The sequence below is a fragment of the Spermophilus citellus genome (assembly GCF_964194105.1).
Source record: "Spermophilus citellus genome assembly, chromosome: 2".
In the NCBI taxonomy this organism is placed as follows: domain Eukaryota; kingdom Metazoa; phylum Chordata; class Mammalia; order Rodentia; family Sciuridae; genus Spermophilus; species Spermophilus citellus.
In genome coordinates this window covers 31,500,236-31,526,625 of record NC_138183.1, presented here as the reverse complement: position 1 = coordinate 31,526,625, position 26,390 = coordinate 31,500,236, and the positions used below count along the sequence as shown (strand labels likewise).

At 37.2% G+C, this 26,390-nt stretch overlaps 2 protein-coding genes across 5 annotated transcripts; one reads left to right on the top strand and one right to left on the bottom strand.

The window, feature by feature from the left end:
* Positions 1–274: 274 nt before the first annotated feature.
* MRPL50 (mitochondrial ribosomal protein L50) lies at positions 275–6,363 on the bottom strand. The gene is made up of 2 exons (XM_081274406.1): positions 6,231–6,363; positions 275–1,201 (listed from the first exon to the last, which is right to left on the bottom strand). Exons 1-2 carry the CDS (start codon positions 6,320–6,322, stop codon positions 814–816), a joined length of 480 nt encoding a protein of 159 aa, XP_081130532.1. The 5' UTR covers positions 6,323–6,363; the 3' UTR covers positions 275–813.
* A 190-nt stretch (positions 6,364–6,553) lies between these two features.
* ZNF189 (zinc finger protein 189) lies at positions 6,554–18,041 on the top strand. Of its 4 annotated transcripts, none has more exons than XM_081267680.1 (3): positions 6,554–6,906; positions 7,605–7,731; positions 14,989–18,039. In XM_081267680.1, exons 1-3 carry the CDS (start codon positions 6,874–6,876, stop codon positions 16,698–16,700), a joined length of 1,872 nt encoding a protein of 623 aa, XP_081123806.1. In that variant the 5' UTR covers positions 6,554–6,873; the 3' UTR covers positions 16,701–18,039. The 4 variants fall into 4 exon arrangements, with proteins under 4 accessions (XP_081123806.1, XP_081123808.1, XP_081123807.1 ...); XM_081267682.1 differs by having other exon boundaries at positions 7,650–7,731; positions 14,989–18,038; XM_081267681.1 differs by having other exon boundaries at positions 7,647–7,731; positions 14,989–18,034.
* Positions 18,042–26,390: the final 8,349 nt, after the last annotated feature.

Sequence of the window (26,390 nt, the reverse complement as noted above, 5' to 3'; positions counted from 1 at the left end):
TGCAAAGATTTGCCACACTAGTGGATTCTTACTATAATGCCCATTTTTAAAAGTTACAGAAAAGATAAGAGGTTTAAAATAAGCATCATCTCCTCTAAAGAGAATATGCAACTAAATATAGAATCTGGCATATCTCTTATTTTAAAAAGTCACAACACTTTATAATAGTTGCCACATGTTCTAATTTTTCAAAGTTATAATATTTATTTTAAGGGAATGATAAGGCAAAAAAAAAAAAAAGCAAATTTCACTTAAAAAAGTTTAAAGAAACAACACACTTTAAGAAATCTACTTTAATTCCAAAAAAGATTAATCCAGAATGCACTGTATATTTTGTTTCTACTCATGCAGTGAAAGAGTGAAAGTAACAACTTTCTATATGTAATAAAAGTTTCCTTACTTATATTCTACATATGATCATTACAGCATAGATTTAAGAGTCCTAATAGGATTAGAACATCTTCTTGCAACTATTGCTTTATGCCTAAAAAGGGTAAAGACCACATCTGAACTTGTAATGACCTCCAATCTTAAACTCATTATAGTGTCCTCTGAAGAAACTGTCCGTAAATTCTTAATGACCTGATTCCATTTAAAAAAAAAAGAAAATGGTTTCAGCAAATGTGAAAATAGAAAATCCTGCTATTTCTTTGTCAATTCATGATATAAGAGGAAAAAAAGAGATATTGCATTCCTCTATGGAAAAAATAGATTTGGAGCAGTGTTCTGATAGGTAAAGTATCAAAAAGTCTAAAACAGCCCCTTTGCTCAGGGCAACAAAAATGACTTCCATGTGTTTATCTTCTGAACTGCTCAGTAACTCCAAGTGATTTTCAAATTGGGAGGCAAATCATTGGCAATAAGTTCATCAAATTTAGATCGATCTTGAACAGGGACATTATAGAAATCAAGAACATCTCTGACCCTGCACATCTGGTAAAGCCTGGAGTTAGGCACTGTATGGCCCAAGTCATCAGCCAAATGTGCCAAGAGATTAAACTTCATATGACAATCTTCCAGGGAGATATCCTGCCAATTACTAGGAAGGGATGAACCAAAAACTTCTTTCATATGAGATTCCAAACGACTCTGAAGATCTTCAGGAGGTATGTATGTTCGGCTTCGTAAGGGAGGACACACCAGAATAGGCTCTTTTTTTACTTCTTCTATCGTCTCAGTCTCCACTGGTTCTTTTTCTTTTCTGGAATGATCAAAAACAAATATGTGAATCTTTGGTTCACTGCATTAATGAAGTTAACAAACCCCTGACTGAATCTTGTTCACCAATCAAACTCAACAATTTGCATACTTACTACTTTCTGGGCATGGTGAAGACCACAAAAGAATAAGTTCCTACCCTCAGAATGCTTATAGGTGAATGAGTTGGCATAAACAGAAAACAAAAACTATGTTTTTACATACTGTAAAAATTCCTAGGGATGGGTAAAGAAGTAAGGTAAATCATTCTATCTGGGATTCCTAGTCCTCGAAAATCTAACCTCAATCTACCTCTCTAACCTTACCTCCCATTAATCTCAAATTTAATACAATCTGACTTTTCCAAATCATGTGTTAGCTCAAGTTATATCCTTTCCTAAACTTGCAGAAATTTTACTTGCAGAAATTTTACTTATCATATAAGTTCTGGGGCAAAACTGTTGTCTTCTAAGAAACTTTAACTTGATTTTCCCAAATATAATTAAGTTCCTCTCATCTTCTCAGCATTTTATATTGCTCTCAAGAGTATATCACACTCTAAGTTTTAATTTTATTTATATTCTACTTTTCTAAGGGTTTCCCAGCCTCAAATATATTTACATTTTGGACTAGGTAATTCTTTGTTGTTTCGGGTGGGGGAACATGAATCCTGTTCATTGTAGGATTTTTAGTAGTATCCTTGCCCCCCAGTCATGACAACCAAAGATACTGCCATGTGTCCCCAGGTGGCAACATTGTCTTGGTTGAGAATCACCATATCAAATCATAAATTTCTCAATATAGATTATCTATTTAATTGATTTGGGGGTTCCTTGAAACATAATAGCTACTTAAATAAGAACTGAGTACACAAGTGAATCTGCCTGACATACCATTTACATGCTTAATGTAAGACTTGTTTGTGAACTACCTAGGGAATTTATTTCTCATGGAATTAGTATCTGATTGGGATTGATCCCCACAGAAAATGGAAGCACCAGAAACAAAATGGTGTCTGGCCAAGAATGTGGTTTTTAATGTAATTCCTCCTTGCCTACTTAAAAGACTTTCTTCCACCAACTAATCCCTCTTTCTACATAATTGTTCATCAACCTCTCACTACCTACTTTCTATTTAAAGTAGGTTCCCTGAAGTTCCCAATGCTGAATCCCCATATATTAATGATATTTGGATGTGGGGACCTTTGGAAGGTACTGGAAGGTAATTAGGATTAGATGAGGTCATGAGGGTAGGGGATTCCATGATGACATTAGTGGCTTTGTGAAAGAAGAGAGATCCAAGGTAGGACACTTGCTTTGTCTTGCCATGTGATGCCCTCTGCCATGTTATGAGGCAGCAAGAAGGCCCTTGCCAGTTGCTGGGCTGATGATGACTTGCCAGCATCCAGAACCATGATTCAAATCAACTTCTATTCTTCATCAATTACCCACTCTCAGCATCAGAAGATGAACTAAGGCCCTACTAAAGTAATTCCAGAGTAAAAAATATGATATAATATCCCACATTTTTAAAGAAAAAATTCACCGTAGACTCCATATTGTCCTCCAGCTACCACTCACCTTTTCAACAAAAATTCTCAAAGAGTTGTCGATACTTAGTCTCTGTCCTCTCAGCTCTCATACTGTCCTTAAATCACTCTGGCCACACATTATCACACCCAGAATGAAATGTAGTTCAGGTGAATGGACTAAATAGCCCAATCAAAAGACATAGTGAAGATAATCAAAAACAAGAAAAGTCTGAGAAACTGTCACTACAAGAAGACTAAAAGGACATTAGGTAGCACTGAAAGAAATATGAATAAAATATGCAATCTATACACTAATAATATTAATATTGGTTCATTAATAATAGTAAAATAATTATATAAGTTGTTAGTAGGAAAAACAATTGACTATATAGATGTCTCTGTAATATCTCCTAACTTTTCTACAAATACAAAACTTCGTATTTATGTAAGTAAAAACATAAATTTTATTGCCAAAAAAATAAAAAAATTAAAAGGACTAAGTGGCTAAATGGATTTAAAATCAAGACCCAACTATATGCTCTCTATAAGAAACTCATTTTAGATTCAAGGACACATACAGTCTGAAAGTGAAGGGATAGAAAAAAAAAATATTCTATACAACTGAAAACCAAAAGAAAGCAGGCATGGCTATATTTCTATCAGACAAAATTAACCTTAAAGCCAAAAACTTTCTTTATAGATAAATAAAGTCATTATATAATGATAAAATGGTCAATTCAACAGGAAGATACAACAACTTATATGCATTGAACATTAGAGCACCTAAGTATATAAAGCAAATATTAGCAGACCTGAAAGAAAGTGACCACAAAACAATGGAAGAATTCAATAACCTACTTTCAATAATGGATGGAACATCCATACAGAAAATCAATAAAGAAAAAACCTGAATAATACTATATGCCAAATAGATCTACAGACACATGCCAAACTTTCTATTTAACAGCAGAAAAGTACACATTTTGCTCAATTACACACAGAACATTATTTAGTATTAGAGTTTTTATCATAAATGAATGTTAGAACTATGTCAGATGGATTTTCTGCATCTATTGAGAAGATCATGTAGTTTTAAAATTTTCATTCTGGTAGGTCACAAAGTCTCAACAAATTTAAGATCAAAATACCAACTATCCTTTCTGACCACAACTGAATAAAACTAGAAATCAGAAAACAAAAATTCCACAAATATGTGGAAAGTGAGCAAGATACTCCTGAACAACCAGTGAGTAAATCAATAAGAATTTTTTTTAACTCTCAAAATAAATGAAAATGAAACATGACACAACAAAAGTTATAAGCCGCAAAAAAGTACTAAGACAGAAGTTTACAGCAATAAATGCCAATATTAAAAAAGATTTCAAACAACCTAACATTAATAAGAAACTAAGATTTAGTGTTTTGAAAATGCAAAAACTGAAAAACCCTTACTAAAGGAAAAAGAGAGAGAGACAAGGCCAGAGAGAGAAGACTCACCTATGTAAAATCAAAAATTTAAGAGGAGATATGATAATAGACGCCTCAGAAACAGAAAGTATCATATGGGACCATTATAAACAATTACATGTTAACAAAGTGGATAATCCAGAAGAAATGTATATGTTCCTAGAAACATGCAACCCACCAAAACTAAGTCTAGAAAGAATTGAAAGCCTAAACAGACCAATAAACCAATGAGGAGATTAAAGTAGTAATCAAAAAACTCCCAACAAATAAAAAGCCTGGAGCCAGATGGCTTCCTGGGTTAATTCTACCAAATATTCAAAGAAGAAAAATTAGTACCTACTTTCTTCTTTTTGTTACAAGGGGTTAAGCCCAGGTTTGCTCTACCATTGAGATACATCCCCAGCCCTTTTTATTTTTAGATAGGGTCGTGCTAAGTTGCTCAAACTTGATTCCGCTGTTTCATCCTCTGAGTTACTGGGATTATAGGCATGAGCCACCAAGTTCAACTACTAACCCTTCTTAAACTTTTGCAAAAGTTAAAATATAAAATGCTTCCAAATTTATTTTATGAAAATAAGATATGAAAGCCAACCAAAGATACTACCAGACAAGTATAAGTGGGGGGGGGGGGGGGACTACAAGACAATACCTCTATGAATATAGATGAAAAAAATCAGAATAAAATGCTAACAAACCAAATTCAACATCATATCAAAGACTACACTATGACAAAGTAGGATTTACCTCTAGAATGAAAAGTTCGTTCAACATGTTCAAATCACTAGATACAGCGCATTAACAGAATGAAAAATTTAAAACCACATGGTCTTCTCAATAGATGCAGAAAAACCATCTGACATAGTCCTATGATAAAAACTCTAAAAATTTAGTTGGAACCTACCCTGACATAAAAGACATCATTTAGAGAAGACCACAGTTAACATTATAAACAATAGAAAAAATAAAAGTTTTTTTTTTCCCCTCTAAGATTTTAGTACAAAGCAAGAATGCTTACTCTTCTTTTAAACATAGTACTTTCCACTTATATTAAACATAGTACTGGAAATCCTACCAAGAGCTATTAGGGAAGAAAAAGAAATAGACGACATCCAAATCAAAAAGAAGTAAAATTGCCTTTGTTTGCAGATGACACAATCTTGTAAGTAGAAAACTCTAAAGACTCCATTAACAGACAACTTGCAATCCTCCTTCCTCAGCCTCCTGAGTCACTGGAATTACAGGAGTGGGACACCATGGAGGGCACCACCTTAAATTCTGATGCCCTAAACATGATGTAGGTCAAACAGATTTACCGTCGGCAGATTCCACACGGTGCAGTAGGAAAAAACAGCAGAGGGACAGTTAGGAGACCAGGTTTCTAGATCCAACTGTGCCATTAATTTGTTTTGTGATTGTGGGAAAAATAATTCCTCTTTGTGGGCCTCGACTACCTCAAGTGCTTTGGCGCGGAGAAGGAAATTTGCTTCTGCTGCTATATCCTACAAGCTTAGAGAAATTGAACTCATCAATGAATCAACAAACGAACAAAACAGGAGCATGCACTTCGTTTCTGAATCTGTGAAGCAACATATGACTTTAGTTTACCAAGTACTTTCATGTTCATGTTTTAGGTGGGGTTTAATTTCCATTAGATACATACCGACTTTCACGTTCGTGTGGAAGTGGATATTCCAAATAATCCATTGGTTTTCTGACACCACACTCGGTGCCCGGCACTCGCGCTTAAAACTCTGCTTAACTCATAAGTGAGATGGAAGGGAAAAGGGACGGAATTTCCGTTATTGGAAAATCAAGACAGAGACGGGAAGTGACTGGGCCCAGCACTCGCGGAGACCCTCACTGAAGCTTCTGAACTCAGAATCCTAACGCCCTTCTGGTTCTTACTCTGATGCGGCTCAGAACAGGGTCCCGTCTTAATGGCATGGCACTGCCTTCTGAACTCGTCCCCTAATCCTCCTCGGTTTCTTTCCTTACTTTTCATAAACGCCACCCACCGTCCAAACTTCAGTTTTACCTGGGTCGAGACCAAAATTCTCTGCGCGTCGTCCCTAAGGCTATCCACGTCAGGCCTCTTCTAGCAATGCCGGACACACACAACACCGCCATTTTCGCAAAGTGCTGGTGACCTAAATTCTTCTCTCAGCCGAACTGACGCACACAGACCAGCCAATCGGATGAAAGCTTAGTGGCAGGTGTTTCCTTCCCCCTCCCACCCCGTCGTTGCCCTCTCCTTTTGCACGCCGGGAAATGTAGTCAGGTAGCGTGGGAGTAGGAGGCTGGGCCGCGACGAGTCTCGGAGCATGATGGGAGTTGTAGTTGCGGGGCGTCCCGGGAAGGTTCCGGGTGACGCCTTCTGGTCCGGGGGCGGACGGTCACAGAGCTGCTTGGCTGTAAGGCATAGGAATTGGCAACCGAGAGGAGGCTCTATCGAGATCTGAAAGACTGAGCAGCCTGGCAGGGGAGGAGATTCGAGGTTGGGGGACAGCCAGGGAGCGAGTCTGATATGCCGCTGGGGACGTGACCGCTCGGGGACAGAAGCAGGACCTGGCCTGGCCGGACCCAGCCAGGGAAACTCGTCTTGTTTGGGCCTAATTTCCAGCAGTTGGCTAGGCCTCACCAGAGCCTTTTCGTGTGGCCTCGGCTCTTCTCTGGCGAGAATGGACTCCCCGAGCTCCCCGCTGGAGCCAAAGGTAAGTCACCCTTTTCCAGGGATTCCCGTAGTCTCGCCGGTACCCCAGCTGGGCCTCCACCCCCCACAACTTTCTGAGCGCCATTGCCGTGCGAGGAACCCCCCAGGCCCCGCCGATGCTCTGGGGTGCGGTTCACTTAAAATCTGCCCACTGGCTCCTTTTCTTTCTTTAGCAACTTAATAAGTCGGCTGGAGAAAATTAGGAATGCTCCTAGCTAGCTCTCTCATTTTTGAGTTTTTATACGTAAGGCACCATTTTTGACATTATTCTGTGTCTTCTGCGCCTGGCATGATGCCTGGACCCAAAGTAGATGCTTAAAGAACCTGATGGAATTGAATTGAATAGGGTCACAAGCGAATGCGAATAGAGAATTGGAGCAGGACAGTGAGGTAAGGGAAGCTTGGACAGACCTTGGGGCAGTTTTCTAAATTAAAATATTAAGGTATAATTATTAAACCAGAAAATGCCTTATCCTTAGTTCCTTCACATCTGAGGTCAAGATTCCAGCCTGCTTTCCCTCTAATCCGAGGGGTCTCTCTGTTGCAGTCAGTTCCCGGAATTGGGCACCTTTGGGCATTCTTAGTTACCATGTTCATTCTAGAGCACCTGGCCCTGATAAGTAATAGCTTCTGCCACTTTCACTGGTAGAATTGTCCTTGAGACAATAGGAGCTGACTACAGAAATCATACTATTTCAGGGGTTGCTGTCATTTGAGGATGTGGCTGTGTTTTTTACCCAGGAGGAGTGGGATTATCTGGACCCAGCTCAGAGAAGCCTCTATAAAGATGTCATGATGGAGAATTATGGAAACCTGGTCTCACTGGGTAAGAATCTGTTGTTTCTGTAACTAAAATATCCAAGAAGGCACTGGTATCAGACTCAGAATGTTTGAACCAGTACCAAAACTGCTTTGTTCTAAAGTTCTGATTTCAAACCTTTCAATCATTAGTTGTTTCCATGGCACTTATTCTTAACTTCCTTGCAGTGACCAAAATGCAAGCTTTTCTGGCTTCCTGACTTCATAATCTTATTTCCATATTGCTTTGTACTTTCCCTCCCGGCTCATCCTCCCACTGCTTTCCTCCCACCCCTTTTCACTGGCCTTCTGGAGTCCCTGTTCTTCTTCACATAATGTTCCTTACCCCTCCCTGCCTTAACTGAAACCTGGCATTTTCCCAAGGACACCACTTCTTTGGCAGTCCTTTGAGTGGGGGCTGCTTATTCTCCCACTTCTCCTTCCCCATCCTTTGTTTTAAGTCTGCAAGGGAGAAGTTAGTGTTCTTCCTGCTTTTCAATGCTGTTCCCAAAGCAATAGCTTTCTACCTTCAAACAAACTCTCCTTTAAGGACTCAGCACTCTTGTCCTTACCACTGAATTTCTTTCCATCATCATCTGTCAGCATTTTCTTTGGTTCTTCACACATATAACTTTATGACCTATTTCAGTCTTCTGTACTTAACCCACACCATTGGTGACCCAGTCAATACTTGAACCTCAGTGGATCTTAACCAGTTGACTCTAGAGACCCTGCTTTCCACATTTACCCAACTCATACCCTTAAATTTTTTGTGACAGACAAGTACTAAACCCCAACATCCTATTTTCTGATCACTTATTCAAGACAATACATGTGTATTGACTGGGGCTAAACAATGGTGACTAAAACACATGTCCTGGTGGAGCTCATTGCAACTTCTTACCTTCTATCTCTCCTATCTATATCTTTTCATTATTAGCAGTATTTCCTGTCCCCTTATGTGTCCTTTTCTTTACCAAGGTGTATGTAACTTCTCTCCTTACTACTTACTCATCTAATTAACAGCATGCTCTCTTACCACCTGCATAATAAATTATGTCCATTTGAACATTTTAAATCCTGTTGTTACAAAAATCTACTTTTTACCCCTCTTCTACTTGAGTTACTAAACTGAAGGGAACAGTCTTTAACAAAAGGATGGATGTCTTGTGTGTGGGTATGATGTGTGTTTGTATGTGTATGTATATATGTATGTGTGTGTACACATGCACACACACACAAACAGCTTTTTCCCCCCTTAGTTTCTACAGGGTTGATTGGTTTGTTTTGGTTTTAGTGTTTTTCTGTTTTTGTTTTTGGGGGGTTTTGTTGTTGTTGTACTTAACAGGCCTGGTTCCCTGATCCTTTTGGTGACTACTTCAAAAAGTTAAGAGTTTCCCATCCTTCTCTGGATCTTACCTTCTATTTCACAGAGAAAATAGAAGCCACTAAGCCTGAACCCTCATATTCTCTAATAGCCTTCAGTTTCTAGTCCTTCTCTCTTGGTACCTTTATTCTCATGATAGGTCTGTTCATGGCTTTTTCAATTGAGGAAGAAGTGAGGAGAAAGAAAAAAATCTTTGAACCAGAGTTTCCTTTTTACTGCTCCCTGTAACTTACTACTGATCCTCTTCATAGGCAAGTTTTTTAAGAGTAGTTAATGTCTATTCTGTACTACTTTACCTTTCATTATCTGTACACCTTTTGTCTTGCCTCTAGTATGTCCTTTAAGTTGCGTAGCGGGAATTTATAATAATCTCATTGTCAAATGAAATAGGCTCTTTTCTGGGCCTTATTTTATTCCACCTCGTTATGAATATTTGAAATTCTTTATTGCTTGCCTCCATTATCTTATATTCTGACTTCCTCTCTGAACACTTTGCTTGGATAATCTTATCTACACTATATGGCCCTCAGGCCCTCAGGCCCTCAGGCCATCAGCTGCCATTATGTGATGGTAAGTTTCCAGTCTTTATCTCCACCTAAGAAAAGTAAGTTGGAACCTAACTGCCTGGGTTCGAATCCTGTTTCTACCACTTACTAGACTTATGACTATGGATGACTTACTTTACATCTATGTGCCTCAGTTCTTTTTTTTTTTTTTTTAATAAAATAATAGCACCTACCTTTTAAGGTTATTGTGAATATTTACTGAGATAGTATTTGTATGAAGCACTTAGGACATTGATTATCATGTAGGAAGCACAGTATGAGTATTGAATGTTATTCTCATCATCATCTTTTCTGTATTTTGAAGACCATGTAGATAAGTTAGCTGGCAAGTCTCAGATAATCCTTTAAGATCTCACAGACCTTCTTTTCAGAGTCAAACATTTCTTTCTCTGTACTCTCTCTGTATTTCTACTATTTAACATTACTGTCCCATAAACATTCTTTATTTGTTATTTCTCTAACCACACTGATTATCACAAGGACAATAATTTTACCTTTTTCATTTGATTTCTTCAGCACTTACCACAAAGGCAGGCCTATGTTATATGCTTCTTAAATATTTGTGAAACTGAATAAGTCCAGTTCATTTAAGACTCAGCATCTCTCGATTGGATTGTTGCCATAGCCTTAAACTAGTCCCTGGCCCCCAATATCTTTTCTAAAATATATTTTATGTATTGCTACCAAAGTGATTTTATGCTTAAAACTTTTGATGGTTCCTGATAGCTAACAATACAAAAATCTTAGTTTCTTACCATTTCTAGGACCTCTCTAATATAGTTTCTGCCTAGTTTTCATGTCTCCTCTGTTATTTCCTGCATACTACTTCAATCTTTAATTGTATCACCTGCTATTTTTTTTTTCTTTTAATATACCATGGTGTATTTGAGTCACTGCCAACTTAACCATATGTTGGCTCTTCAGACTACTTGATTCACACTGGACAGAACTAAGAATTGCTGAAATTACAAGATATTGAACTCATTGTTTTTTTTCTTTAATTATATTCTTTCTTCAATTATTTCTTAAAATATTAATTCAATTACTTGTTATTGAACCTGTGCTAGGCCCTAGAAATTCCAGTTCTTCCCCATTCTCCCATTTTGTTAACCAGGAAAACTGTTTGTTTTATACTCCGTTGGATAGTAAGGTTGGCAAATATGGCCCACAGGTCACATTTGACCTGTGGCCTACTTTTGACACAGACATACTCATTTCTTTATTGTCTTTAATTACTTTAATTATTACAATAGCAGAGACCATATCGTTCACAAAATGAAAAATATCTATTGTCCTGGCCCTTTACAAGAAAAGTACACCAACCTGTCTTCTGACTTAAAGTTTGTCCACTTACCATCTCCTTACTTTCTCTTTCTCTCCCCTCAGCTACCATACATAGTATTAGAACTATTGAGTTAAAAAACATTAAAATTAACTAGCATAAACCAACAAAGGAATTATTATAAAGATATATGGAATGTCTTATATAATATATGAGCATGATTATAGTTGAATATCTGAAAAAGACTGAAAACAGAAATTGAATCAATCTCAAGAACTGAAAAATTATTTTGTCTTAGCTTAGGCTGCTGTAACAAAATACAGTAGACTGGGCAGCATTATAATCCCATGATGGGGACTCTACCCTCATGACCTCATCTAAACCTAATTACCCACCAAAGGCTTCACCTCCAAATATTATTACATTGGGGCTTAGGGTTTCAACATTTAAATTTTCAAAAGGGATACACCATTTAGTCCATAACACTCTTTTTTTTTTTTTTTTTTTTGCTTTACTTTTTCCCCCTTGGCAGGTTAGTTTTCAGTCCTTATGCCCATATGCTTCTGCCCTTTATGCTTCTGAGTTGATAGTTTACAGTTCTAATCATATTTAGATTAACTAGCTATTTTAATTTCAGTTTCCACATTCCTGGAGACACATCCACATTGAGTCAGATGCATACTATGAATAAATGAGCAATGACCACAGGATGGGAAGATATATAAACGTCGAACATAATCACCAAGCTGGATGTAATAGATAATCATTTCAAGTCTACTTTGTATGGAAGCCTACACTTATTTTATTCATCTTCCTATCCTGTTAACCTATTTGTTTTTATGCCAGTGTTGTCATTTCCTTTACTTTAACAATATATTATATTTTATGTTTCTTAAGATAAGTCAGTCTTCAATATTTTTTTTCAGGATGTACTTAACAAGTTAGTTGCATACATTCTTTCAGTTGAAATTTAGATTTTTTTAATTCATGTGATTTTGATTGTAATATTATTATTAGTTTCATAGATTAGTTTGGGAAGAATCGCAGTCTTTATAATATTGAATCTCTTTAGCCAGTTGGTTGACTGTTTAACTGTCTTTTTTTTCTTTCAGAAAAATTCTACAGGTTACTTTTACAGGTCTTGTACATTTTATTTAATTTTTGTTTTCTTTTTGAGGTATAGTCTGTGTTGCCCAGGATGGCCCCAAACTCCTGGGCTCAAGTAGTCCTCTCACTTCAGCCTCCTGAGTTCCTGGGTCTACAGAGGTATGCCACCATGCCTCACTAAAACTCACTAGAACATTTCTTGCTGTATTTATTCCTTAGGTTTTATATTTTTTGTTACTACTGTGAAGAACATTTTATTTTTCTCTAGTATTTACTGACCGGTTTTATTTGTAATAAGAACTAATCTTTTTAATCTTTTTTTTACTATTTATATTTTCATTTGACTCAGAAAGTTTTAAGTAGACTTTATATCACCTTTAAGTGATGTTAACTTTGTCTTATTTCTTCGAGTAATTTTAACCAGTACAATATCCACTGGGTAAACATTATAGAGACTTTCTTTCCCACAATGACTTTTTGATCCAATGAAAGAGACAACACATAACAGTTAAAAATGTTAATAATGGCATCTATTTGCAACACTGTGGGGTTATGGACAGTAATACAGAATTGGTAATAAGAAAATTAGAACACCTAAATCTGTCTAGTGGACTTAGCAAAGTCTTTGTAGAGGAACTATTGCTTTGAACTGAGCCTTAAAGAACCAAGAGTTGCCTAGTAAGCAATGCAGAGGGACACTTATTATAAATAGAAAGTGCAAGGATTGGGCATGAAGGACTAACACAAGCAGGTTACCTGCATAAAGTATGATAAGTAGGTAGGAGGATTGAGTTGGGAATTAGAGACCATGTCATGAAGAGTTCTGAGTGTCATAATAAAGAGCTTTGATTTGATCTTAAAATGATATGTTGCTGCTGAATCTATAAGTGATAACATGAATAGAATTCCATTTTCTAAACATCTCTGGAATCAAGCAAATATAATGTGAGGGCAGCCTAAAGAAAGATCAGGGCCACAGATTATTAGATAGCTGCATGATTGTGAGAGTTTAAAGGAGACTGTAGACACTAGAAAGGATTTCATGATTTTGGTGATTGATTAATAATAAGAAAGCAGGAGAAATCTAAGACTTTAGTGTCCATTGAAAGTGAATTCCAGAGGGGATATTGTAAGTACCCTAAGAAAAAGTTGAGGTTCTAGTAGTTGCTTAGGAGAATAAGAGAAGTAAGTTTGTTTTACTTTTAATAAAATAGCTTAACTGGTTTGAAGTAAGTCAAAAGAAAATTCATAGTTAACGTCACATTTAAAATATAAGAACATTGAGAGAAGAGGTTTATGAAAAGAATTAAGGTCAAAAATAAATTTCATAGTGATTAAATCTTGTGGATTATGAGGTGTCAAGAGAGATGGAAAATCAGGAAAGAAGTCAAGAGGCAGGCTTAATTGTCCTATAGACCACTGTGTTATTAGATTATTATGCTATCTTTTCTTCAACATCTGCAGGGTTTTTATTTCTCAGATGTAATACAGATTGTCAGCTGAAAAAAGGTGATGAACCTTGGGTCTTATATATTCAGAAGGTTGAGAATCATTTGTACTTGAAGAATGTATTATGATTTGTGGTAAGTGAAGTCATAAACTGCTGCAGACTTTTTTCATTTCTTCCATTTCTCTGACCATGTTCCTTTATACTTATTTTATTTCTTCTTTCTAGACCATAGACTTTTAAAAAATAAACAAAACATTTCATGACACTTCAACCTTTTTTTTTTTTTAAAGACCCATTTATCAACATAGGATCTACTTTTATTTCTTAACATTGTGTTTATTATTTTATTTCCCCATTTTTAATAAATATCCATTTCATCTGATACGGGGCTTTATGACTTATCTTTGAATCCTGGCTTACTTCATCGGGCCAATGAATAAATTCTTATTAATGAATAAATTGTAGCTTTTCCTGCTGCTGCTGCTGCTGCTACTGCTGCTGCTTCTGCTTCTCCTTCTTCTTCTTCTTTTTAAAATCTGTCCCAGGATCCTCTTATGTGTTCCTTCTATGAACTGGTCTATTTATTCTGCCCAGATTCCAGTAATGCTTTCTCATCCTAAATTTTTCTGACCTTACTGTTTTTGTTCCATAATATCCTTTCTTTGTTAGATCAGTTAATCCCACCTACTTGTTTTCTTTCTTTGTTTACCCATCTTACTTTGTATCAGTATTGATTTGATAGCTCTTCACCCCAGCTCTACTTGCTCCTACTATCTCATTCTCTGCCTCCTGAGCAATCTTGATACCCTTCTCCAAAAAAGCCAGTTTATTTCATCAGATAACTTACATTGAATAATAATATTAGGTCAGGCTCAGTGTTACATGCCTATCATCCCAGCTATTTGGGAGGCTGAGGCAAGAGGATCTCTTGAGCCCAGGAGTTAAGGCCAGCCTTAAACAAGATCTTACCTCTTAAAAATAATTAGAAGAAGTAATATTTATATAATTTAATCTTCACAGTACCATTCTGAGGTAATAAATTTTTTTAAGTATAGTAGCCTTTTTTTTTTTTTTTTTTTTTTTGTACTGGGGATTAAACCCAGGAGCACTTTATAACAACCACATCCCCAATCCTTTTTTATTTTTATTTAGAGACAGTCTCACTAAGTTGCTCAGGCTGGCTCCTCAGACTTATAATCCTCCTGCCATGGCTTCTTCCCTAGTAGCTGAGATTACAGACATGCACCACCATATCCAGCTCAATTACCTTATTTTTCTTTTTTTTTTTTCCAATATTTATTTTTTAGTTTCAGGTGGACACAATATCTTTTTTATTTTTATGTGGTGCTGAGGATCAAACTCAGTGCCTCAAGCATGCCAGGCAAGCGCACTAGCACTTGAGCCACATCCCCAACCCCTCGATTACCTTATTTTTCTAATAGTTTCTTATTGCCTTTGGCTGATGTTTGGATTATATTTATTATTTATTCCAGATGTTTTGAACAGAGATAAGGATGAAGAACCAACTGTAAAACAAGAAATTGAGGAAGAAGTGGAGCCACAGAGTGTAATAGTTACAAGAATCAAAAGTGAGATTGACCAGGATCCCATGGGTAGAGAAACCTTTGAACTTGTTGGTAGATTAGATAAACAGAGAGGTATCTTCTTATGGGAAATACCACGGGAATCTTTGACCCAGGAGCAGAAAATATTCAAAGGAAACACTAACGTTATTCATAAGAAACAAAACTCAGAAGAAAAATGCCATAAATGTGAAGAATGTGGAAAAGGTTTTGTCCGCAAGGCCCATTTCATTCAACATCAAAGGGTCCATACTGGTGAGAAACCTTTTCAGTGCAATGAATGTGGGAAGAGTTTCAGTCGCAGTTCATTCGTTATTGAACATCAGAGAATTCACACTGGGGAAAGGCCCTATGAGTGTAATTACTGTGGAAAAACCTTTAGTGTGAGCTCAACCCTTATTAGACACCAGAGAATCCACACTGGAGAAAGACCCTACCAGTGTAATCAATGCAAACAAAGCTTCAGTCAGAGAAGGAGCCTTGTTAAACATCAAAGGATCCATACGGGTGAGAAACCCCATAAATGTAGTGACTGTGGGAAAGCCTTCAGTTGGAAGTCACACCTTATTCAGCATCAGAGAACTCACACTGATGAGAAACCCTATCACTGTACCAAATGTAAGAAAAGCTTTAGCCGAAATTCATTGCTCGTTGAACATCAGAGAATCCACACTGGGGAAAGACCCCACAAATGTGGTGAATGTGGGAAAGCATTTAGATTAAGTACGTACCTTATACAACACCAAAAAATTCACACTGGTGAGAAACCTTTCCTTTGTATAGAATGTGGAAAAAGCTTTAGTAGGAGCTCATTCCTTATTGAACATCAGAGGATCCATACCGGTGAAAGGCCTTATCAGTGCAAAGAGTGCGGGAAAAGTTTTAGTCAGCTTTGCAATCTTACTCGTCATCAGAGAATTCACACAGGAGACAAACCTCATAAATGTGAGGAATGTGGAAAAGCCTTTAGTAGAAGCTCAGGTCTTATTCAGCATCAGAGAATCCACACCAGGGAGAAGACTTATCCATACAGTGAAACTAAGGACACTTTTGATCCAAATTGCAGTCTTGTTATACAGCAGGAGGTCTACCCTAAGGAAAAGTCTTACAAATGTGATGAATGTGGGAAAACTTTTAGTGTTAGTGCTCATCTTGTACAGCATCAAAGAATCCACACTGGCGAAAAGCCCTATCTGTGTACTGTTTGTGGGAAAAGCTTTAGTCGGAGTTCATTTCTCATAGAACATCAGAGAATCCACACTGGTGAGAGACCCTATCTCTGCAGACAGTGTGGCAAAAGCTTCAGTCAGCTTTGTAATCTCATTCGACATCAGGGTGTTCACACAGGTAATAAGCCCCATAAATGTGAGGAATGTGGGAAGGCCTTTAGCCGGAACTCAGGTCTTATTCAACACCAGAGAATACACACAGGAGAGAAACCTTACAAGTGTGAGAAATGTGACAAAAGTTTCAGTCAACAGCGCAGCCTTGTCAACCATCAGAAGATCCATGCAGAGGTGAAAACTCAAGAAACCCATGAATGTGATGCTTGCGGTGAAGCCTTCAATTGCCATATATCTCTTATTCAGCATCAAAAATTGCATACTGCATGGATGCAGTAAGTGTAGAGAAATAAGTAGGCTCAGTTTAATTTGAGATTATCTACCCAAGTGCAGTTTTAGTCTGGCTCAATATGAGTCAAATTTTCTGGTAAAGCAAATTGTCCTTGGCTTCAGGCAAATGGTTTCTAAAGATCCTGTGAATAGTGGACACATGTCCATGGCCAGTTGACTTCTAATTACTCTGTTTTCATGATCATGGACAAAGACTTACTAATTTAAGTGTCTTTTAACAAATCTTTCAGCAGAGAAGTTGAACCCAGGTGTAGAACATGGAAGTGCTCTAAAGGACAAAGTTGAATTAGTGCAAGGAAACTGGGAGCAGCTGAGTTAGAAAACTGAGAATAATGATTCAAAGAATCTTCTGCCACCATCTTCATGGTGGTCCTTTCAATTCCATTACGTTTGGCTGTGCATGCCAAAGCCTAGTGATTAAGCATATGTAAGTTGTCAAACAAAGCTCAGTTGTTTTTGAAATCAGTATACAAAGTTTTTGTCATTTATTTAAGAAAGTTAACTGTTCGGCATGCGAGTTAATAAAAGGCAGTTCCAGTGCCTGGTTATTCCCAGATCAGTGAAACCATTAAGTTTACATGTAAAGATCATGTGAGTAATTAACAAACCTCGCCTAGCAAAGGTATTACCAAGCAATCTTTGGGAGTGCCTTTTTCCCCCCAAGATGGGCCTAAAAAAGTAGAAGATAACTGTTCTTTTGTGCTGTCCCATCTGTGAAAGATATTTGTAATACTATACGAATAAGCTTATTCCTGCACAACCAAGGAGCATGTGAAAGTGTACATATTTTGGTTACCAAGAATTGGAAATAAAAAGACTTGGAGTTTATGCTAGGAAGCTTGAGATATTTTGGTATTGCTTTGGGTTTTATGGTAACTAGATTTTGCATGCAATTTTAAATTTTTTATTTCTGGTTCTAGGGCTTCCTTTAGATAATGGTTGTTTTATAAACCTGTTAAGTCATCATTTGAATCAATTAAAACCAGTTTTGTTTTTGTCTTTTTTTGCTTCATGTAGGAGATTTTTGTTAAAACCAGTCCTATCAACTACGTTACTGTGTTTTTAAAATTAAAATCAAGGATTTGAAGGAACTCATTCTGCCTATGGCTAGTTAATTTTTTTCTAGATTAGATCAAAAGAAGCTTAAGTCCAGGTTCTCTAATTTCTGAATATAGAATTCCAAATTATCAGAACTCCCTAATTCTAACTTCCTAACAGTTTGAGCAAACACCCTTTTTCCTATACCACAGCCATTTTAAAAATAACCTCCAATTTTTCATCTTCTCATTGTGAATAGCACATGTGTTCATGTATGCGTATGCATATAAATTTGGCAATTATACATGTGTAGAAATATATCTATTTAAGTTAGGTACTTATATTTTAAGATTTAAGTTAAGATTTCAAAACAAATACTTGTCACCCAATGGAAAGTATGAAAAATAACAGACTACACCTGAGTCCACAGAATTACCCTCCTTTCCTGGATAGTCAACTTTCTTTATACCAGTGGTTCCCAGGCTAATAATGAGATCTCAACTAATAATGAGGTTCTTAGACCTGTGCTCAGTATTTTTAAAAACCTAGTACAAACCTTCAATGGAAGGCACACAAACAACTTTACTTTTTCACTGGAATTATAACCCCTAGCTGTTTATATTTTCCTCATGATAATTCTTGGCCATGGTTGTATGAGATACTCCTACTAGAAATGAATAATTTTTAACATCCTTGGATATGAATCTGGAGTGACAAAACTCCTGTAGCAGTGGACAGTTTTTGACTATATGTACAACTCGTTGCTTTTTAAAAACAGCCAATGGCCAGGTGAGATGGGAGGATCAATTGCACTCATGGCAAGATCATCTCAAAAAACAAAACAATAAAAAAACAGCCCAAAATGATTTTTTTAAAGTTATTTTGTTCCCATGAAAATGATAGATGAATGCAGAGGAAAATGAAGATCCTAGAAAAGAAGGGAAGGAAAAAGTTAAGTCATTTGAAAGGAGTCCATTGGGATGAGACTGAAAGATGAGTACCAGTGAAGATAACAAGTAGTGTCTGAGATAACCTGGAAGCTACAGAGTATAGAGTGGTAGCCTAGGGGCTTAGTCAGGAATGTGAAAGGGAGGAAAGGCAGAGCTTAAAGAAGGCAGATAGAGTTCTGCTAAGGAGATTGTTCTCCATTTTAACTCATCAGTCATTATGGAGGTGAATGGGAGGGAAAAGGTCTAGACTCATACTACTTGACCTTTCTTGGATCAATGGGTCTTACTCAGAAAACAGGACATGCAAAATAATTGTTATAAGAATTTATGGTTTCCATGTGAAGAAGCTAAACAGGTCCTTATAAAACAGTTGAGAGATTATGATGCTTCAGCTAAGCCAATGGGAACATGAGGAGACAGATTTGAGAAGTATTTTTCTGCAGTGAAAGAGAAAGGTAAAGAATTAGAAGTTTTGAGTGTAGGGGGGTGTTAATGCTAAAATGGGGTGGGTGGCACAATATAGAAACAGGTGATTGCTGAAGTTGTTTTGAACTTGGTCTGCCCATGAGACAGTTAAGATGTTGAGAGGCAATTGGACATAAGGATATGGTGCTTGCAGAAGAGACTGGGTTAGAATTTGATGTAGCAATTTACCAGAACTGGAAAGAGGCAGATTTAAATTTCAAGGAAAGAATAAAACTAGAAAAGTCCAGAGTGCATGAATCCCATGTGCAAGATACAAAGGGATCTGAGGGAGGGGCAGCAGAAGCGTGGAAGTCCAGCATGTAGAAATGACTGCCATAGGAAAGTGACCTGGAAGAGTGCTGCAGCAAGGCAGAGGAAGAGCTAAAGAGTGTCCTCTGGACTTGTTCATTAGGAAGTAATGAGTTTCTATAAGAGCAGCTTCTAGAGCTGGGAAAAACCATTTCAGAGGGTGAAATGGTATCTGGAGAGTGTAGGTCATCAGTTCCTAAATCTGCCAATTCAGACAAAAATTTTACTACATTCAAGTGGTAAAAGTAAGAAAAAGATAGTATCTTTGTAAAGCTGAAGTGGTTAAAGACCTTTATTCTAAAATTATGCCCTGTATAAAATAAGTCCTTTTTATGAATAATAGTGATGGGAGGATACATTGTTTAATATATATCCTAGATGAAAGAGCAAATGGTAACCCATTATTTGTAATTCTTTTTATCCATGTTACTGGTCTATAAAAAGCAAAAAAAGTAGATGACTAGTGTGTGAAAATAAAGAGGGCTATATCATACTGTACTCCATAAATGTATATGATTATTATTTGTCAATTAAAAATTAAATTTACAAAGAGGGCTGTAGATTGAGATTAAGGAAAAATTGACATTTTTATGATCTGAAAAGATAGCCAGTTGAAGGAGAGTTGAGGATAAGGACGATCAGAAGGATAATTGAATCCTAGCATTAATGGTCCTAGCATTTGGATACCATCTTCCTCCAATTTGGGAGAAAAGGGAAGAGGACAGATTTACTGTCTTGTTCAGGAGACGAAGAAATTGAATTCACCTGAGGTGATCCATTAAAAAAAAATAAGCGAGTTTATGTTTGGAGACTGAGGGAAGGAGGGAAGTTGGATGTGATTTGGGACAGAGTTGGGCCTTGTCAAAATTAAAGGTTTGAAGGAGCAGTTGGGGAGCATGGAAGAGAAAACAAAAACTTGGGAGGGCCTGGGGTTTTGTATAGAGCCCAGCTGAAGTACAAGACTATGAACTTGATGGAATTACTCAAATTCTTTCTGGGAATTAACATGGAACAATTTTGAAAGGAAATTAGGGTTTAAGTAAATGAAACAAATTATTTTTATATGAGCAGGTAAAAGGAGCCTGGTGGCAAAGACTGTAAACCACTATAATTATCCATTTCTCTGTTCTTTTTATTAGCAACACATTCATCTATCTTCCTAAAGGAGTATATTGTTAGCCAGTCTAGAGGCATATACAACATACCCATTTCAGCACAGTATTTGCTTGCAGAATAAATTTCAACTTTTAAAATCTAGTTCAGATAGTCCAGTCATTTTAAAGTTACTGTTCCAAAACTTAAATACCCCATTTTTCATGTGCTACCTGTGATGTTACTTCTTTGCTTCCTTTAGAAGTGGTCTTGGTGGGGGTTGGTTGATTGTTTTCTTTTTTATTAAGTCATTTCTATAACTAAGATGTGAGCATGTTTAGTTCAAAGGTATTATAAGTTCAACTATCATGTAGTTCTAAAGTACCTGCCATATGCTATGTATTTTCTGTAAGTATAAAATGCCCAGTTGTATTGACAGCCCTTTGTCCTCAAGGAGACTTGCAGAATGAATAGTGCTATACATAATACATACAGTAAAAGACTGGAGAAAAATCACCTAAATTTCCTAAACACTGAGTTTTGGTTAGCTATACATCTTGCACAAATGAAATATGGTGTGCGCCTCTGCCTGTGTTGTTTCCTATCCAGGAGCCAAGCTTTAAAGGACAGGTTTCTCATGTTGGTCCAACAGCTAAGGTAAACCTCCATATCACATGACAGTCACTGCATCCCTGGAACCAAGAGGTGTACTCTGACTTCTTTGGTAAATTCCCCAAGGGAGAAATGGGCAGGATAAAGAAAAGTTGGAAGTGGCTGCAGAAATATGCCTTGTGTTTTAAGATCTCAGGAAGGCAGCATGGATTTCTCTTGACACCTGAGACCTTAAGCTACGGCCTAGCTCTGACTGTCTTAAACTGCCAGAATTTGTGCTATGTTTAGAACATGCCCTATTTTTCATGTGCCACAGTATTCAAAGGGCTGTGCGTGTAGTTGAGTCCCTTTTTGAAAACTCTGTAAAGATGAACTTTGAGCTTTTATTGATTTATTTTTTAAAAGTTAGGTTAATTCTCTTTTTTATTTTGTTTTGTTTTCTTAATGTTGATGAATCTTTATTTTATTCATTTATTTATATGTGGTGCGCAGGATCAAACTCAGTGCTTCATCCCTGTGAGGCAAGTGCTCTACCACTGAGCCACAACCCCAGCCTCTTGAGCTTTTATTCGTCCCCAGTGCTTTGTCTATCGGGGTGCAAACAGAAACTTTATTAGGGTGGCAAATGACTGCTACATAAGGAGAGTTAATTGTTTTCCCAGTCTCAAGATGCCATGTCTACTCACCCACCCCACCACAGACAGTCCAGGCCCTTGCTGGATTGTTAAAGACATTTACCTGGCTCTTATTTTCTTCCTGATCCAGTACTTTCTGAAAGTAATTTTCAGGAATACTCATGTCATTTTTTTCCTTAAATATCATCCATAGTTCTCTATTTCTCATCACTTCAAAAGTTTTCAAAATATCCTTTACCAACCCACCACCTCCAATGCCATTGCACTTGGCCTCAACATTCTGGAATGATCTCCTGCAATTCCCTCAACAGATATAGTCTGTACTCTAGTCAGGACACACAGTTCACATTCATTCCCACTTAAGCGACTATTGTTCAAGAGCTGGCTGACAGGAAAAAATATAACTAGTATTTAATCACTACTTATGTATGGGGCATTGTATATTAACTATTGCTAGCCTTCAAAACCACAGTTTTACGGATACAGAAACTGAGGCTCAAAGAGACTTTACCAAGATCATATAACCTGTAATCAACTGCCTGCAGCTCATTATCTTACCTCTATAAAGAATACCTTCCCTTTGTATCTTGGCAGCTAGACTGTGTCACCATAATTTAGCACATTATTGTATGCCACTTTGTTTCTTAACCATATCCTTGTCTTCCTCATCTCAATAGTGAGCTTGTAAGGACCCTGCAGTATCTTTATAGCACTGAAAATACAGTAGGAGCTGAGTGAATATTTGTTGACTGACTTCTATGTCTATTCATGTATATTTGATTTCCAGTACTGAGTGGTTACACTATTTCAAGAAGCCTAGGACAGAATGTGTTGCAGCCAGAAAATCATTTTTGAGTAATGGAAAGAGCTATGACTGGCTGTGTTGAGCTTTACATTACTACTGTCTCTTAATTCATCCTTTCTAGATATGGACTTAGGGACTTGGTAACATTGCAGGAGCCCCCCAGGGTCTTTTGAACATGGGAAGTTTATCTACTATTCTCGAAGTGTGGCAGATATTGTACTAAGGAAAGGTCTACAATTCATTATCCAAAAAACCTTGAGACTACACGTGTTTGGGAAATCAGAATTTTTTATAACCCTCTCTACAGGGTCTCAGGCAGCACCTACTATCGATCACACTAATATTCTGCATCACATCAAGTGGAATAATAATGGATAGACTCATGTCAGATTTTGCCACTGAAAAATTCCCTGCAAACTGGTTTTCAGAGCTTTTTGGATATCATAAGAGATTGTGAACCTATTACTGAGATGTGTTGGTGACTCATTTACTGTCTCAATAAAATTTGAAAATATACTTTTAGTTATTTTGGAGATTAAGAAACTGAACCATAGGAAGGTTGTTTGCCTAAGGTCACAGAGCTAATAAATGGCAGAGCCAGCATTTGAATTTAGGCTAACTCCAGAACCTCTGCTTTGAACTATCATGAGAACACCCTTCCAAGAGGCCTTTACACATCACACTGGCCCAAGTCTCACTAACTGGTTATGTGACTCTGGACAACTTACTTAGCACACTGGAGCCATTTCATCTGTTGCTGTGAGCGATATCTGTATGTCAGTAGGTGTCTTTTCCCTGAGAGGGCTAAATCAAATGGACTCATTCTTACTTTGCCTAAAGCCTGCCCCGAGATTTCTGTAAGTTTCTTAGGTCCATATTCTGTCACAGTTAGCTTCTGTTTCTGCTGAATTCATTCACGTTATGAATTGTTTTTTTTTTCTTTTTTTTTTTATTGGTTGTTCACAACGTTACAAAGCTCTTGATATATCATACTTCATACATTAGACTGAAGTGGGTTATGAACTCCCAATTTTACCCCAAATGCAGATTGCAGAGTCACATCGGTTATACATCCACAATTTTACATAATGCCCTATTGGTAATTGTTGTACTCTGCTCCCTTTCCTATCCCCCACTATCCCCCCTCCCCTCCCCTCCCTTTTACTCTCTCTACCCCATCTACTGTAATCCATCTCCCTCCTTATTTATTTTCCCATTCCCCACCCAGCTTCTGATATGTAATTTTGTATAGCAATGAGGGTCTCCCTTCATTTCCACGCAATTTTCCTCATCTCTCCCTTTCCCTCCCATCTCATGTCACTGATTAATGTTACTCTTTTCTTCCTACTCTTCCTCCCTGCTCTGTTCATATTTGCTCTCATTATATCAAAGAAGACATTTGGCACTTGTTTTTTAGGGATTGGCTAGCTTCACTAAGCATAATCTGCTCTAGTGCTGTCCATTTCCCTGCAAATTCTATGATTTTGTCATTTTTTACTGCTGCATAGTACTCCATTGTGTATAGATGCCACATTTTTTTATCCATTCATCTACTAAGGAGCATCTGGGTTGTTTCCACAGTCTAGCAATTGTGAATTGTGCTGCTATGAACATCCATGTGGCAGTATCCCTGTAGCATGCTCTTTTAAGGTCTTCAGGGAATAGTCCAAGAAGGGCAATAGCAGGGTCAAATGGTGGTTCCATTCCCATCTTTCCCAGGAATCTCCAAACTGCTTTCCAAATTGGCCGCACCAATTTGCAGTCCCACCAGCAATGTACAAGTGTACCCTTTTCTCCACATCCTCGCCAGCACTTGTTGTTGTTTGACTTCATAGTGGCTGCCAATCTTACTGGAGTGAAATGGTATCTTAGGGTGGTTTTGATTTGCATTTCTCTGACTGCTAGAGATGGTGAGCATTTTTTCATGTACTTGTTGATTGATTGTATATCCTCCTCTGAGAGGTGTCTGTTCAGGTCCTTTGCCCATTTGTTGATTGGGTTATTTGTTATCTTATTGTCTAATTTTTTGAGTTCTTTGTATACTCTGGATATTAGGGCTCTATCTGAAGTGTGAGGAGTAAAGATTTGTTCCCAGGATGTAGGCTCCCTGTTTACCTCTCTTATTGTTTCTCTTGCTGAGAAAAAACTTTTAAGTTTAATTAAGTCCCATTTGTTGATTCTTGTTGTTAACTCTTGTGCTATGGGTGTCCTATTAAGGAATTTGGAGCCCAACCCCACAATCTGTAGATCGGATCCAACTTTTTCTTCTATCAGACGCAGAGTCTCTGGTTTGATATCAAGTTCCCTGATCCATTTTGAGTTAACTTTTGTGCATGGTGAGAGAAAGGGATTCAGTTTCATTTTGTTGCATATGGATTTCCAGTTTTCCCAACACCATTTGTTGAAGATGCTATCCTTCCTCCATTGCATGCTTTTAGCCCCTTTATCAAACATAAGATAGTTGTAACTTTGTGGATTAGTCTCTGTGTCCTCTATTCTATACCATTGGTCCACCCGCCTGTTTTGGTACCAGTACCATGCTGTTTTTGTCACTATTGCTCTGTAATATAGTTTGAAATCTGGTATCGCTATACCACCTGATTCACACTTCCTGTTTAGAATTCCTTTTGCTATTCTGGGTCTTTTATTTTTCCATATGAATTTCATGATTGCTTTGTCAATTTCTACAAGATATGCCATTGGGATTTTGATTGGCATTGCATTAAACCTATAGAGAACTTTTGGTAATATCGCCATTTTGATGATGTTAGTTCTGCCTATCCATGAACAGGGTATGTTTTTCCATCTTCTAAGATCTTCATCAACTTCTCTCTTTAGGGTTCTGTAGTTTTCATTATATAAATCTTTCACCTCTTTTGTTAGGTTAATTCCCAAGTATTTTATTTTTTTTGAGGATATCGTGAATGGAGTGTTTTTCCTCATTTCCGTTTCAGAAGTTTTGTCGCTGATATACAGAAATGCCTTTGATTTTTGCGTGTTGATTTTATATCCTGCCACTTTGCTGAATTCATTTATTAGTTCTAGTAGTTTCTTTGTAGACTCTTTTGGGTCTTCTAGGTATAGAATCATGTCATCTGCAAATAGTGATAATTTAAGTTCTTCTTTTCCAATTTTTATGCCTTTAATTTCTTTCGTCTGCCTAATTGCTCTGGCCAGTGTTTCGAGAACTATATTGAATAGAAGTGGAGATAGAGGGCATCCCTGTCTTGTTCCAGATTTTAGAGGGAATGCCTTCAATTTTTCTCCATTCAGAATGATGCTAGCCTGAGGCTTAGCATAGATAGCTTTTACAATGTCAAGGTAAGTTCCTGTTATCCCTAATTTTTCTAATGTTTTGAACATAAAGGGATGCTGTACTTTGTCAAATGCTTTCTCTGCATCTATCGAGATGATCATATGGTTCTTATCTTTAAGTCTATTGATGTGGTGAATAACATTTATTGATTTCCGTATGTTGAACCATCCTTGCATCCCAGGGATGAATCCTACTTGGTCATGGTGCACAATTTTTTTGATGTGTTTTTGTATTCGATTCGCCAGAATTTTATTGAGGATTTTTGCATCTAGGTTCATTAGAGATATTGGTCTGTAGTTTTCTTTCTTTGAGGTGTCTTTGTCTGGTTTCGGAATCAGGGTGATGTTGGCCTCATAGAATGAATTTGGAAGAGCTCCCTCTTTTTCTATTTCCTGAAATAACTTGAAAAGTATTGGTATTAATTCTTCTTTAAAGGTTTTGTAAAACTCCGCTGTA